Raw genomic sequence first — 14,487 nt, forward strand, 5'->3', positions numbered from 1 at the left:
ACCCAGGTTCGATCCCTGGGTCGGGAAGACCCACTGGAGAAAGAAATGGCAACCCACTCCAGTACTGTTTCCTGGAAAATCCCATGGACTGAGGAGCCTGGTAGGCTACAGTTCATGGGGTTGCAAAGAGCCGGACACGACTGAGTGACTTCAGTTCGCTTCACTTCATACATACACACATACATACATATACAAATATACATATATGCCTGAACATGTACGTGTGACTGAATCACTTTGCTGGACACCTGAAACTAATACAGCATTGTAAATTAACTACACTTGAATTATTTTAAATGAGGAAGGAAATCCAGGGGTAATTTTACTTTTTTGTATCTAACGTGCTTCAGTATATATGTGCTGTATGCTTAGTCTCTCAGTCGTGTCCAACTCTTGGCAACCCCATGGACTGTAGCCTGCCAGTCTACTCTGTCCATGGCCAGTACTCTGTCTAGGCCAGAATACTGGAGTGGGTTGCCATGCCCTCTTTCAGAGGATCTTCCCAACCCAGTAGTCAAACTCAGGTCTCCCACATTGCAGGCAGATTCTTTACCAACTGAGCCCCTGGGGAAGCTGGTAATGTTGCATATATGTAATGTCACATATTACTATTTTAGTGAGCGCACCTGCAAATGGGATTCTCTGTTTCTTTTTATCATTAAAAGGGAGAAGCAGGACCTCCAGGTGCTCCGGGGCAGGATGGATCTCGAGGAGAACCTGTGAGTACCTTCTGGATTCAGTTCTAAAGGATGACGTTCTTCACCCGTCATGAAATCGTTTGACTATTTAAGTTCTCCTCTTGCCTCCCAGATGTTGTAGGAACTGTGGAATGCTATAAAGTATTAAAATATTCTACCTTTTTTACAAACTGGGTAAGGCTTTGCTAACAGAAAATTTATGTACTGAATGGATCAAAGTCACACAAATGACAAGCAGGTGCTTGATATGACGAGGAATCATGGCAGTGGACAGTGAAGGTATTTGGGTTTGATCTCTCCTCCTAAACCAGCAGACAGAAAACTGGGAGTTACAGAGTGGGACTTCATCCCCTCCTCTGCCCCATGCCATCAGTTCAGAGAAGGCAAGAAAAGATCACTTAATCCCTTTTCTCTGACTCCGCTGTCCTTCCTGCTGACTGGGGAGGAAGCAAGGTTTGCGGCACCGAGAGATGTACTCTGTTGGGAAAGCAATTAGTCGATTAAATATCTAAAGTTTGCCCATATTATCTGGATATAATTCTTCTGGTCTGTATTCTTTTCCAATTAAGAATGTATATCATTACGTTATTCTGTTATTTTGCCAGTCACTGAAACTTTGGCTTTTAGAAATATATCCCATGAAGATTGATCTTTACCAAAGATCAAATGTTTTTTTGTGTGTGAAAAACTTTGAAAAACAGGAAAAAAAACTTGTATTAGGTTTTGTGATGCAAAGGAATGAAGACTCTTCTGTTGTGTGTGATGCTGGTTTTAAGTATTTGTGATGAAGATTTGGGCCCCACTAAAAGGAATATGTTCACTTTATTTGTTCTATAAATGTGGTAGCCAAGAAAATTAGTGGTGCTTAAGTAGGAAGGACAGAGCACTTATATAAATGCTTTAAAGCTAATTAAACACAGCTTGTAGAAGCAGAATGGTGATTCATCCCTGCAAGCAGATTGATAAATGTGAACACTAACTCTTGTAATTAAAATTGAGGATAAGGGATGTATTTTACTGGGAAATGATGATATAGTTTTAAAGTACAATTGCATGCACAGTCCTGTTCTTTGAAACTTGAAGGCTGGTATTGATCAATCCTAACAATTCTTTAGTCCTAAGGGTAATTTACTTTCTGAGTGGCAAATGATTCTCAGTTAACTTCAATCCAGGTAATAAACTCAGTTCTACCACTTGCTGAATTTATTAGCATTCGTTTCAACCGTATATCACTGTGTTTAAGAGTTATAATCTTTTAGTCATTCATTCAGTAAGCATCTATTGTCTGCTTTGTGCCAGACATTATATCAATTGAGGAGAAAATGAAGACGAATTTGCCATGGTAGTGCCCTCAAGAAATCATATGACACAATAGACAAAAACATTGTATAAAATGTTCTGGAGTGAGACATGAAGTGGGGATGGAGGAGGTTTGCAAAGTTGGCAGAGATGTATATGATGCTAAATGAGTTTTAGGACATCACTGAAAAGGACACATTTTTTTAATAACCATTTTTGGAAATATGATTCACATACTACTGTATAAAATTTATCTATTTGAAGAGTATAAGGATCCATTCTTAAGCAAGATGCTCTCTTGGCCAAATTCTGGAGGATAAATAAGAGTTGTTTAGTTGTTTGGCCTCCTAAGGAAGCAACCTGTAACATGTTCCAAAATATGAGAAAACTGATGTTAGTTGACTGCTTAGAACAGATGGAGGGGATGGGATAGGAAAAATAAATGAGGTTGCGGACTTCCCTTGTGGCTCAGCTGGTAAAGAATCCTTCTGCAATGCGGGAGACCTGGGTTTGATCCCTGGGTTGGGAAGATCCCCTGGAGAAGGGAAAGGCTACCCACTCCAGTATTCTGCCTGGAGAATTCCATGGACTATATAGTCCATGGGGTCACAGAGAGTCGGATACGACTGAGTGACTTTCACTTTCACTTTGCAGGGGTAGGTAGAGGCCAATACAAGATGTTGTATGTCTGTGCTATTTGGACTTAAATCTGAGAGTTGTCATGGTCATTCAAATGTCCTAAGGAGGGAAGCAAGGTGTTCAGTGACATTTTAGGAATGTCACTCCGACAGCAGAAGGAGAGTGGGAAGTGGGCTGAGGTGGAGGGCGGAGCATGGCAGGAGGCCAGCTAAGCCCTATGGCCCCACCTCCCACTGAAGCAGGTCATTCAGAGTTGGGAGGGGGAAAGGGCTTCTAATCTGAAATGAACTAAAAAAGCATCAACAATGCCCAGGGGTCAACTGGATGTGAGCAATATGAAAAAGGATGGCTTTCAAAGTCTTACCTCACAGATGGAAGCACAGGAAGACCAAGCAATGAACAGGAAGTAGAGTCAAGAAGGATTTATTTCAGCTGGGGAGGTGATCCTACGATATTTTCAAATGGGACAGTAGCAAAGCCATTTAAGTAAGAGGCCCATGATTTGCATAATTAGCATAGATATAGAAAATGGGGATTAATGTAATTCCAATAAGAAAAAGTAGGTCAAATTCAAGGCAGTTTTAGAAGAATTTCTATGACTACTAGGTATAGTAGATTGAAATGTGGTCCCCGCCAGGATACCAGATCTTAATAGCTAAAACATGTAACTGTTATTGTATCTGAAAACAGGGTCTTGCAGGTGTGATTAAATTAAGGATCTTGTGATGTGGTCTATCCTGGCTTGTCTGAAGGGAAGCGGATCTAATCAGTTAAGAACAGAACTGAAGTTTCTCAAGGGAGACAGTGATATTGGAGTGACGGGGCCGCAAACCCAAGGGATGCTGGCAGAAGGCAGAAAAGGCAAGGGATGAATTCTCCCCTGGGGCCTCTAGGGGAGTGCAGACTTCCAGCCTCTATAACTGTGAGAGAATAGCATTCTGTTGCTTTAAGCTACCAAGTTTGTGATAAATTTTTACAGCAGCCATGGGAGATGAGTACACTAGTCTAATCTTTAACCACCATTTATGTCACAAATCTATGTAAATAGCCCATACTGATACACACCAAACTCTTCATAGCACATGTATTGATTAAAAATATTTGGGTTCAAAGCAAGTAGATAGACAGGTTTAAATGACAATTTGGTTAAAAGCAAAGCTCTTCAATCATTAGCATTTTCTGAGTCATCAATTTTGTTAAACTCTCATGTGTTTTGCAAAACTTCTTTTGTCCACTTCATATTTTTCTACATTTTTGCATTATTTTGTTTAGTAACTTTCATCCCATCTGTCTGCTCTATACTAATTATATTGCAAAATTGGAATAACTTAAATGTCTGATACATTATTGTGTATGTAAACCATAGTATAAAAATATAATATTCTATGTTTACATAAAATATAATGGCTTCCCTGGTAACTCAGCTGGTAAAGAATCTGCTTGCAATGCAGGAGACCCCAGTTCAATTCCTAGGTTGGGGTGGTCCGCTGGAGAAGGTATAGAATACCCACTCAAGTATTCTTGGGCTTCCCTGGTGGCTTAGCTGGTAAAGAATCTGCCTACGATGTGGGAGACCTGGGTTTGATCCTTGGGTTGGGAAGATCCCTTGGAACATAATAAAGTCTGATACTTTATTATGTATGTAAGCCATAGTATAAAAATATAATATTCTATGTTTATAGAGAATATAATACTCTCTGAATATGTATGCATAAGGAAGAATCTACATGACAAAAGTTTGGTTTAATCACGTTTTGGTTACTTTGCTTATTTTTCCACCCCAGTTTGCATTTTGATTCCTGCTTTTTGCTTGTCTGTGTTTTATTTTCTCCTGTGAGCATGATATGGTTTTTGTAATACATTATAAAAAAAATAAGGCCTGGCTTTTGCGTGTTTTGCAATGTTTCTTTGTTTTTCAAACATATTAAGTTTTTCAGGTTGATTTTCATTTTTGTGCCAAGGAATGGCACAAAATCAGATTGCTTCAAGGAATCTTCAGTTGTTGGAAATGTGTTTTCTTAACTTCTTCCTAAATCACTCTGATTTTACCTTGTGCAGTTAGGTGGATGGGGAGACAGGCCAGTATGGGAACAGCATCATTCCAAATTTACTTGTAGTTGACACAATAGCTGTGCATATTCATTTTTGACCAAATTGGCTTTTAGATCAAATTATCATGTCAGTCAGCTACTTGGCTTTTGCCGGGGGTTGGTGACCAAGTTACCTGAACTGTCATCACTTCCCCCACTGTTCATCATAGCTGTTCTGAGCAGGTTGGAGCTCAGCAGTGTCTTGTGTTTATCGTAGCTTTTCTTCTCAAGTGTCAGATCCTTCACATCCTTAGTTCTCTGATCACCAGCCCACCCACTGCACACAGGGTGCAATGTCTCTTGGTGAGGACTCGCAGGCAGGACTTGGGTTCCACTCTTTGCACTAAGATCCCTGGAGCCCCACGAGGATGAAAGGATGCCACACTTCCTGGGTCTATGGAGGTGAGCACATCTTTCTTTGTTAAGAATGCCTTAAGTCATTTTATTTTGCACACACTTGCCGTATCATTTTTCCAGAGATGAAGGTGTGGGGATCTCTGTATTGTATTTGAGGACATTGACTCATAGAGGCTTTTGTTTCATTTCCTCGTACCTTATGAATTCTTGCTAAACCACATCTCATGCTTCTCTTTATAGTGTGTATTAACTGCTGAGGTGGTCTGAGGTATCATTTACTTAAGAGATAAGTAGGTTTTTTGTTTCATCACCTTTTCTGTGGTGCAATTATTTGACATGCCGCCTGATGCACAGAGGTCAGAGGCAGAAAATCCTTGAGGGAAGTTAATGTTGAATTGCCATGGTTGTTTCCCACGTGGAATAATCCACTTTATTATACTAGCAATGTGGACGTGTCTTTATTTACTCACTTGGCTTTATCTTTTACTTAAAGGAAAAAGGTAAGAGGAAACAAAACCCCACTAGTTTTGATGTGGCCCTTATTTGATTTGCAACTGTATGCAAGCTTTTTAAAGTCAGTACATATTTGTAAGATTTTTTTTTTTCCCCACTCCTCTTTCAGGAACCAGGAGTGGCACTTTCTTGGTATGTGTTGAGTGAAACAACCTTTTAAACCTGATATCTGCTGTTAAGAATTTCACAAGGCACTTAGGGTGAAGGCAGCTCACATTTAACAACTGAGAACATTTTGAAAATTAAATTGTCTTTATTATTGTATTAGTGCTAGTTCCAGGGTTATGTTTTAAAACCTGATTGAGAATAACTCTTAGCGTGCACTTTGAATTAAAACACATAAATATCCCATTGGTCTACAGGTGTTACTACATTTGTAACCAATATATGCAACTTTTTGGTCTCCCAAAGAATGATGTTTGGCATTGTTATGACTGCGAAAATATCCTTTAATCTTAAAAGCAAATGTTGGCCTGTTATTTACAAATTAGTTCATCATTTGTCCCACTAGGTTTACTTATGCATATGTTTCTTTTCTATTACAAATGATTCCACTGATATAGTAAAATCTGACCACCAGATTTATTTAAGATTTAAATAAACACCAGTGTGTTTATAAAACTACACTGTGGATTTTAAATTTAGAAGTTCTGTGCATTATGGTACTGATTATGTTTCTTACTGATGTTTTGAAGAAATCTTTTAAAATCATTGTTAGACTGTTAGTAAGCATTAAATAATGCTTTATTTAAATCTTCTTCATTCATTTCTTTAATCTGAAAGAGGCTTTACTGAATCCTGAAATGACAAGATGAATAAATTCAGTTGAACGTATGAAATGATGCATGAGTTATTCTCAGAATAGGTAGCAAATTCTTTGAGTCAATAGAATGTCTTTGTTGCTTCCAGGGGGCTCTGTGTTTCTGCTGGTGTGGGGACTGATGACACCCATCTTTGTTTTGAAAAGAGTGGTTGAAAGGAAACTGACACTACAATTGGTATAGGATATTGAGTCTAGATTTCAAGGCTTTTAGGACTTTGACTTTAAAATTATCTTCTGCAGTCATATGGGGACCAAGAGAGATTTTGTATACTTTCATTAAAAGCTTTTGCTATAAGGTCCTTATATGATATTCTTGAATTAGTCCAAATAAGTTCTTTTTTCAAGGCATGAAAATACATAATTAACAAAACACTGTTGTTCAAGACTAAGGCATATTTTATTGTATATTTGGTTCATGAGCTATCTAGATGGCTATGTTGGCAGATGAAATAAGGAAGTTTCACATTCTTTCTACTTTCATGAGTGTGGTAGCTATACTTTTTTGCATGAGCTGATGAACACATCCTTTTGGTAACTAGATTATTTCATTTTAAAGATCTCTTTCTTGGTTTCTATTTTTTAAAAAGATTTCAAAATGCTTGAGTGTGTATCACACGGAACACTGAATCAAGTATTTTGATGCCTTGAGAGTTGACAGCAGAAAATCATTGATGTTCTAGGTATGTTTAAGGGAGGTGAAAACACAGATGGGGAATTTCTGAAAAAGCACTTGAAAATTTTTGCTTATATCAAAATACGTTTTTATTTTTGAGAATCAGGTAAGAAGCTAATAATTAGTTAACTGATTGCTAATAGTTCTAGATACTTAGTTTATAAAATGATTTTTGTAGCTTTTAATACTGAACTAAAGTGTTCCATTGTTTGAAATAGAAGTAGTTTAGCTGTAGTTAGGTGTGTTGCTCGGTCTTGAATTTATAAACTAAGTAAACTCCAGGAGTTTGTGATGGACAGGGAGGCCTGGCGTGCTGCGATTCATGGGGTTGCAAAGAGTTGGACACAACTGAGCGAGTGAACTGAACTGAACTGAAGTACCTAAAACTATTGGCAATCAGTTAACTATTAGCTTCTTACCAATTTTGCTCTTGCTTCATTAAAGATTATGGCTTTGAAATGCTTTTGGCAAAGATTCACATTTTGGAAGTTGTAGAAATAAAGGTATGCTTTAACAAAAGATTAATCATGAGTAGACTAGTATTTATTAATACAATCCAGAAGTCCTGTACTACTCTAATGGTTCAAAATTAATCTAATTCAATGAAAATTATCTTATCAATATGAGATATTAGAATATGCATTTATTTTAGTAATTTAATTATAACATAAGTTCTTAGGCTTTTTAAATAAAATTATTTCTTGAAAATAAAGTATAAAGAGTAATTTATAAAGTAAAATTAAAATTAAACTAGAGTAAAGGAATTGAATAATGATTTATTTGTTCTAAGAACTATGAATAATTTCTTTGTTGCGATACAGTATTCTTCCTTTCTGCTGTCTATGGAAAAAGATGCTTTATTCATGGATTTAGGTGAAATAGGAAAAACTTCTGAACAATATATATCAAAACTGGATTAAAACCACTAGTAGAGAACTTTTGGGGCTTCCTAGGTGGCGCAGTGATAAATAATCCACCTGCCGATGCAGGAGATGTGGGTTTGATCCCTGGGTCGGGAAGATCCCCTGGAGGAGGAAATGGCAACCCACTCCAATACTCTTGCCTGAGAAATCCCATGGACAGAGGAGACGGGCAGGCTACAGTCCATAAGGTGGCAAGTCCGACAAGACTATGCGACTGAGCACACATACACAGCTTTAGAATTGTTGACAGCTCTTAGTGAGATGGGTAGTTAGGTGCAAATATTTGCTGAGCGATCATGGAAAGTACAACACTGTACCAAGTGGTTTTAGTTGGAACATTTATTTTCTAATTAGGAAAACAGAAAATTCACTCAAGAAACATATATTGTACAGGAGAGTGTATCAAAATCCTACTGTGGATAGAGTGTTCAGTCCAGTCACTCAGTCATGTCCAACTCTTTGTGACCCCATGAACCGCAGCACACCAGGTCTGCCTGTCCATCATCGGCTCCTGGAGTCCACCCAAACCCACGTCCACTGAGTCTGTGATGCCATCCAACCATCTCACCCTCTTTTGGCCCCTTCTCCTCCTGCCCTCAACCTTTCCCAGCATAAGGGTCTTTTCCAATGAGTCAGCTCTTCACATCAGGTGGCCAAAGGCTGTTAAAAGCCATTAAAGACAAGTGAAGTTAATCACGAAAGGGAGAGTATGAAGATTTTTTTCTTTTTGATGAAAGGTTAAAGATTGGTGAGAGAATGATCTACAGCAGTTTTTAATCAGAGAGGCATATGAAAATTCAATTTGTAGAACCTCATAAATAAAAAATACTCCAACACAAATAATTTTCAGGAGAGTTGTTTCTTTATTTCATGGCTGCAGTCAGTGTCCACAGTGATTTTTGGGGCCCAAGAAAATGAAATCTGTCACTGTTTCCATTTTTTCCCCATCTATTTGCCATGAAGTGATGGGATCAGATGCCATGATCTTAGTTTTGTGAATGTTGAGTCTTAAGTCAGCTTTTTCACTCTCCTCTTTCAACTTCAAGAGGCTCTTCACTTTCTGCCGTTAGAATGGTATCATCTCCATATCTGACGTTATTGATATTTCTCCTGGCAATCTTGATTCCAGTTTGAGCTTTATCCAGCTTGGCATTTCACATGATATAATCTGTACAAAAGTTAAATAAGCAGGGTGACAATATACAGCCTTGATGTACTCCTTGTCCAATTTGGAACCAGCCTGTTGTTTTCATGTCTGGTTCTAACTGTTGCTTCTTGACTGACACACAAGTTTCTCAGGAGGCAGGTAAGGTGGTCTGATATTCCCATCTCTTGAAGAATTTTCCACACAGTCTAAGGCTTTAACATAATCAATGAAGTAGATTTTTTTCTGGAATTTTCTTGCTTTGTCTATGATCCAGTGGATGTTGGCGATTTGATCTCTGGTTCCTGACTTTACTAAATTTAGCTTATATACCTGGAAGTCCTCAGTTCATGTACTGTTGAAGCCTAGCTTGAGGGATTTTGAGCATTACCTTGCTAATGTGAAATGAGTGCAATTGTGTGGTAGTTTGAACATTCTTTGACATTGTTCTTCTTTGGGATTAAAATGAAAACTGACCTTTTCCAGGCCTGTGGCCACTGCTCAATTTTCCAAGTTTGCTGACATATTGAGTGCAGCACTATAAGAGCATCATCTTTTAGGATTTGAAATAGCTCAGCTGGAATTCCATCACCTCCACTAGCTTTGTTCATTGTGAGGATTCCTAAGGCCCACTTGACCTCACACTCCAGGATGTCTGGCTCTAGGTGAGGTATCACATTATCATGGTTATCCAGGTCAATAAGACCTTTTTTTGTACAGTTCTTTTGTGTATTCTTGTGTATTTTTCCTTTCAGTTCAGTTAAGTTCATTCACTCAGTTGTGTCTGACTCTTTGTGACCCCATGGACTGTAGCATGCCAGGCTTCCCTGTCCATCACCAACTCCCAGAGTTTACTCAAACTCATATTCATTGAGTTGGTGATGCCATCCAACCATCTCATCCTCTGTCGTCCCCTTCTCATCTTCCCTCAATCTTTCCCAGCATCAAGGTCTTTTCCAATGAGTCAGTTCTTTGCATCAAGTGGCCAAAGTATTGGAGTTTCAGCTTCAGCATCAGTCCTTCCAATGAATATTCAGGACTGATTTCCTTTAGGGTGGACAGTTTGGACCTCCATGCTGTACTCCAGATCAACTGTACTTGAAGGAAAAAAAATTTAAATGTGTGAGAACACTAAAAAACAAAAAACAAGAAAAATGACAGTAAACACGAGAAAGTACATTCAACATCGTTAGTCATTCAGGAAATACAAATCAAAACCACAATGAGATATTACTTCACACCCACTGAGAGGGATGGTTATAATAAGAAAGACAGACAATAATAAGCATTGGTGAAGATTTGGAGAAATCAGAGTCCTAATATATTGCTGGTACAGCAACAAATATATATATATATATATATATAATATATATAAAATATAAATAAATATAAATAAATAAAATATAAATAAATATATATAAATATAAATATATATATAATATATAAATATATATATAAATATAAATAATATGTTTATATATATATAAAATGGTACAGCCATTGAGAAATCAGATTGGCTGTTCCTTAAATGGTTAGTCATAGAGTTATTATATGAGCTAGCAATTCCATGCCTAGGTGTATAGCCAAGATACATGGGTATACTGGAAGCATGCATCCATACAAAACTTGTGTACAAGTGTTCATAGTAACATTATTCATAATAACCAAAAAGTGGGAACAACCCAAGTGCCTGTCAACTAATGAAATGATAAGCAAAATGTAGTATTTCCATACAATGGAATATTATTGGGTTAACTTATGGACTAAATATTTTGTTTCCTGCCCACCCAAATTCATGTGTGAGGCTCTTACTCCAGGGTGATGATTTTTCCATTAATGACTGTTAATTAATCAATCATCTCATTATGTTTCAATAGGAAAGATGGAGATATGCATTGTATGCACTGGTTACATGTAATAGTATACACAATATTTCAAAAATATGATTATAATTAAAACACATTATTGAAAGTTGCTCAGTCATGTCTGACTGTAATCCCATGGACTATAGCCCACCAGGCTCCTCTATCCATGAAATCCTCCAGGCAAGAATACTGGAGTGCGTTGCCATTTCCTTCCCAACCCAAGGGTTGAGCCTCAGTCTCCTGCATTGCGGGTGGACTCTTTATCATCTGAGCTGCCAGGGAAGTCCATAAGATACATAGAAGATAGCAAATTTAATACAATTTTCAAATAAGTGATTTTTTTCTTTTAACCATATAAATTAACTAAGGTTAAAAATTCATCTGTTTTGTTCATCAAACTAGATTCACCTTGATTTGGTGTTTTAAAATATTTTTTTGTTTGGTGACTTCTAGCATATGTGACTATGCCAAAGCCTTTGACTGTGTGGATCACAATAAACTGTGGAAAATTCTTCGAGATGGGAATACCAGACCACCTGACCTGCCTCTTGAGAAACCTATATGCAGGTCAGGAAGCAACAGTTAGAACTGGACATGGAACAACAGACTGGTTCCAAATTGGGAAAGGAGTACATCAAGGCTGTATATTGTCACCCTGCTTATTTAACTTATATGCAGAGTACATCATGAGAAATGCTGGGCTGGAAGAAGCACAAGCTGGAATCAAGATTGCCAGGAGAAATATCAATCACCTCAGATATGCAGATGACACCACCCTTATGGCAGAAAGTGAAGAGGAACTAAAGAGCCTCTTGATGAAAGTGAAAGAGAAAAGTGGAAAAGTTGACTTAAAGCTCAACATTCACAAAACTGAGATCATGGCATCTGGTCCCATCACTTCACGGGAAATAGATGGGGAAACAGTAGAAACAGTGTCAGACTTTAGTTTTTTGGGCTCCAAAATCACTGCAGATGGTGACGGTAGCAATGAAATTAAAAGACACTTACTCCTTGGAAGGAAAGTTTTGACCAACCTAGAGAGCCTATTAAAAAGCACTTTTGACTCATTTATGTCAAAGGATAGGTTACTTTCCCAGATTTGGGAGTTCAGGAAAGTTACATGACTTTCCTGTGATATGGCAGTACAGTTTTTGCCCCTGGATCTCTCAGTCCTCTTCCATTCATCCTCTGGGTTATCAGATGTATTATTTCAATTTGATAAGCATTTTTCCTTTTTTTCTTGTCATGAAAAACAATACTTTAACAACAGCAAAATTTGAGAGAATCTCTTCTTGGATTAAAAAAATAGAATTTTGGGATTAACATATATACACTGCTATATAAAACATAGATAACTAACAAGGACCTACTGTATAATAGAGAACTGTACTCAATACTCTGTAATAACCTATATGGGAAAATAATCTGAAACAGAATGGATATATGTATATGTATAACTAAAGAATCTGAAACAGAATGGATGTTACATGTATAACTTACAAATAGCTGAGAAAAGAAGAGAAGTGAAAGGCAAAGGAGAAAAGAAAAGATATACACTTAGATTGCAGAATTCCAAAGAAAGCAAGGAGAGATAAGAAAGACTTCCTAAGTGATCAGTACAAAGAAATGGAGGAAAACAATAGAATGGGAAAGACTAGAGATCTCTTCAAAAAAATTAGAGATATTCATGCAAAGATGAGCACAATAAAAGACAGAAACAGTATGGACCTAACAGAAACAAAAGATAATAAGAAGAGGTAGCAAGAATACACAGAAAAACTATACAGAAAAGATCTTAATGACCCAAATAACCACAACAGTATGATTACTCACCTACAGCTAGATATCCTGAAATGTGAACTCAAGTGGGCCTTAGGAAGCATCACCACAAACAAAACTAGTGGAGGTGATGGAATTTCAGCTGAGCTATCTCAAATCCTAAAAGATGATGCTGTGAAAGTGGTGCACTAAATATTCCAGCAAATTTGGAAAACTCAGCAGTGGCCACAGGACTGGAAAAAGTGAGTTTCATTCCAATCCCAAAAAAGGTAATGCCAAAGAATGTTCAAACTGTCACATAATTACACTCATCTCACATGCTAGCAAAGAATGCTCAAAATTCTCTAAACCAGGTTTCAACATACATGAACTGAGAACTTCCAGATGTTCAAGCTGGATTTAGAAAAGGCAGAGGAACCAGAGACCAAATTGCCAACATCAGTTGGATCATTGAAAAAGGAAGAGAATTCCAGATAAACACCTACTTCTGATTCATTGACACTAAAGCCATTGACTGTGTGGATCACAAAATACTGTGGAAAATTCTTAAAGAGATGGGAATACCAGACCACCTTACCGACCTCCTGAGAAACCTGTATGCAGGTCAAGAAGCAACAGTTTGAACCGGATATGGAACAGCAGACTGGTTCCAAATTGGGAAAGGAGTACATCGAGGCTGTATATTGTCACTCTGCTTATTTAACTTATATGAAGAGTACATCATGTGAAATTCTGGGATGGATGACTCACAAACTGGAATCAAGATTGTGGGGAGAAAAATCCGTAACCTCAGATATGCAGGTAACACCACCCTATGGTAGAAAATGAAGAGGAAATAAAGAGCCTCTTGATGAAAGTGAAAGAAGAGAGTGAAAAAGCTGATTTTAAAAGTCAACATTCAGAAATCTAAGATCATGGAATCCGGTCCCATCACTTCATGGCAAATAGAAGCGTAAACAATGGAAACAGTGACAGACTTTATTTTTTTGGGCTCCAAAATCACTGCAGATGGTGACTGCAGCCATGAAATTGAAAGATGCTTGCTCCTTGGAAGAAAAGCTATGACCATCCTAGAGAGCATATTAAAAAGCAGAGACGTTACTTTGCCAACAAAGGTCCATCTAGTCAAAGCTGTGATTTTTCCAGTAGTCATATGGATGTGACAGTTGGACCATAAAGAAGGCTGAGCACTGAAGGATTGATGCTTTTGAAGTGTGGTGTTGGATAAGACTCTTGAGAGTTCCTTGGCCTGCAAGGAGATCAAACCAGTCCATTCTAAAAGAAATCAACCCTGAATATTAATTGGAAGGACTGATGTTGAAGAGAAACTCCAGTACTTCGGCCACATGATGTGAAGAACTCAATCATTAGAAAAGAAACTGATGCTGGGAAAGATTGAAGGCAAGAGGAGAAGGGAACGACAGAGGATAAGATGGTTGGATGGCATCACCGACTCGATGGACATGGGTTTGAGCAGGCTCCAGGAGATGCTGAAGGACAGAGAAGCCTGGCGTGTTGCAGTCCACAGGGTCAGAAAGAGTCAGACACGACTGAGCGACTGAACACTACCACCAAATAACTGAATCACTAGCTGTACACTTGAAACTAATGCAACATTGTAAATCAACTATATGTCAATAAAAATTTTTAAAGAAAAAAAGAAAATGTACAGATGACTTTAGGT

At 37.8% G+C, this 14,487-nt stretch overlaps 1 protein-coding gene across 2 annotated transcripts in view; it reads left to right on the forward strand.

Moving 5' to 3' along the window:
• The window catches only part of COL21A1 (collagen type XXI alpha 1 chain), a 264,373-nt gene that overhangs the window by 213,631 nt on the left and 36,255 nt on the right, over positions 1-14,487 (forward strand). The window contains exon 17 of one of the 2 annotated variants that reach the window (XM_061146356.1): positions 666-719. In XM_061146356.1, the coding sequence (XP_061002339.1) occupies positions 666-719 (54 nt within the window). Of the gene's footprint in view, positions 1-665; positions 720-14,487 lie in introns of those variants that run through there. The other variant, XM_061146357.1, reaches the window with a different exon arrangement.

The sequence above is a fragment of the Dama dama genome, chromosome 7, assembly GCF_033118175.1.
Source record: "Dama dama isolate Ldn47 chromosome 7, ASM3311817v1, whole genome shotgun sequence".
NCBI lineage: Eukaryota > Metazoa > Chordata > Mammalia > Artiodactyla > Cervidae > Dama > Dama dama.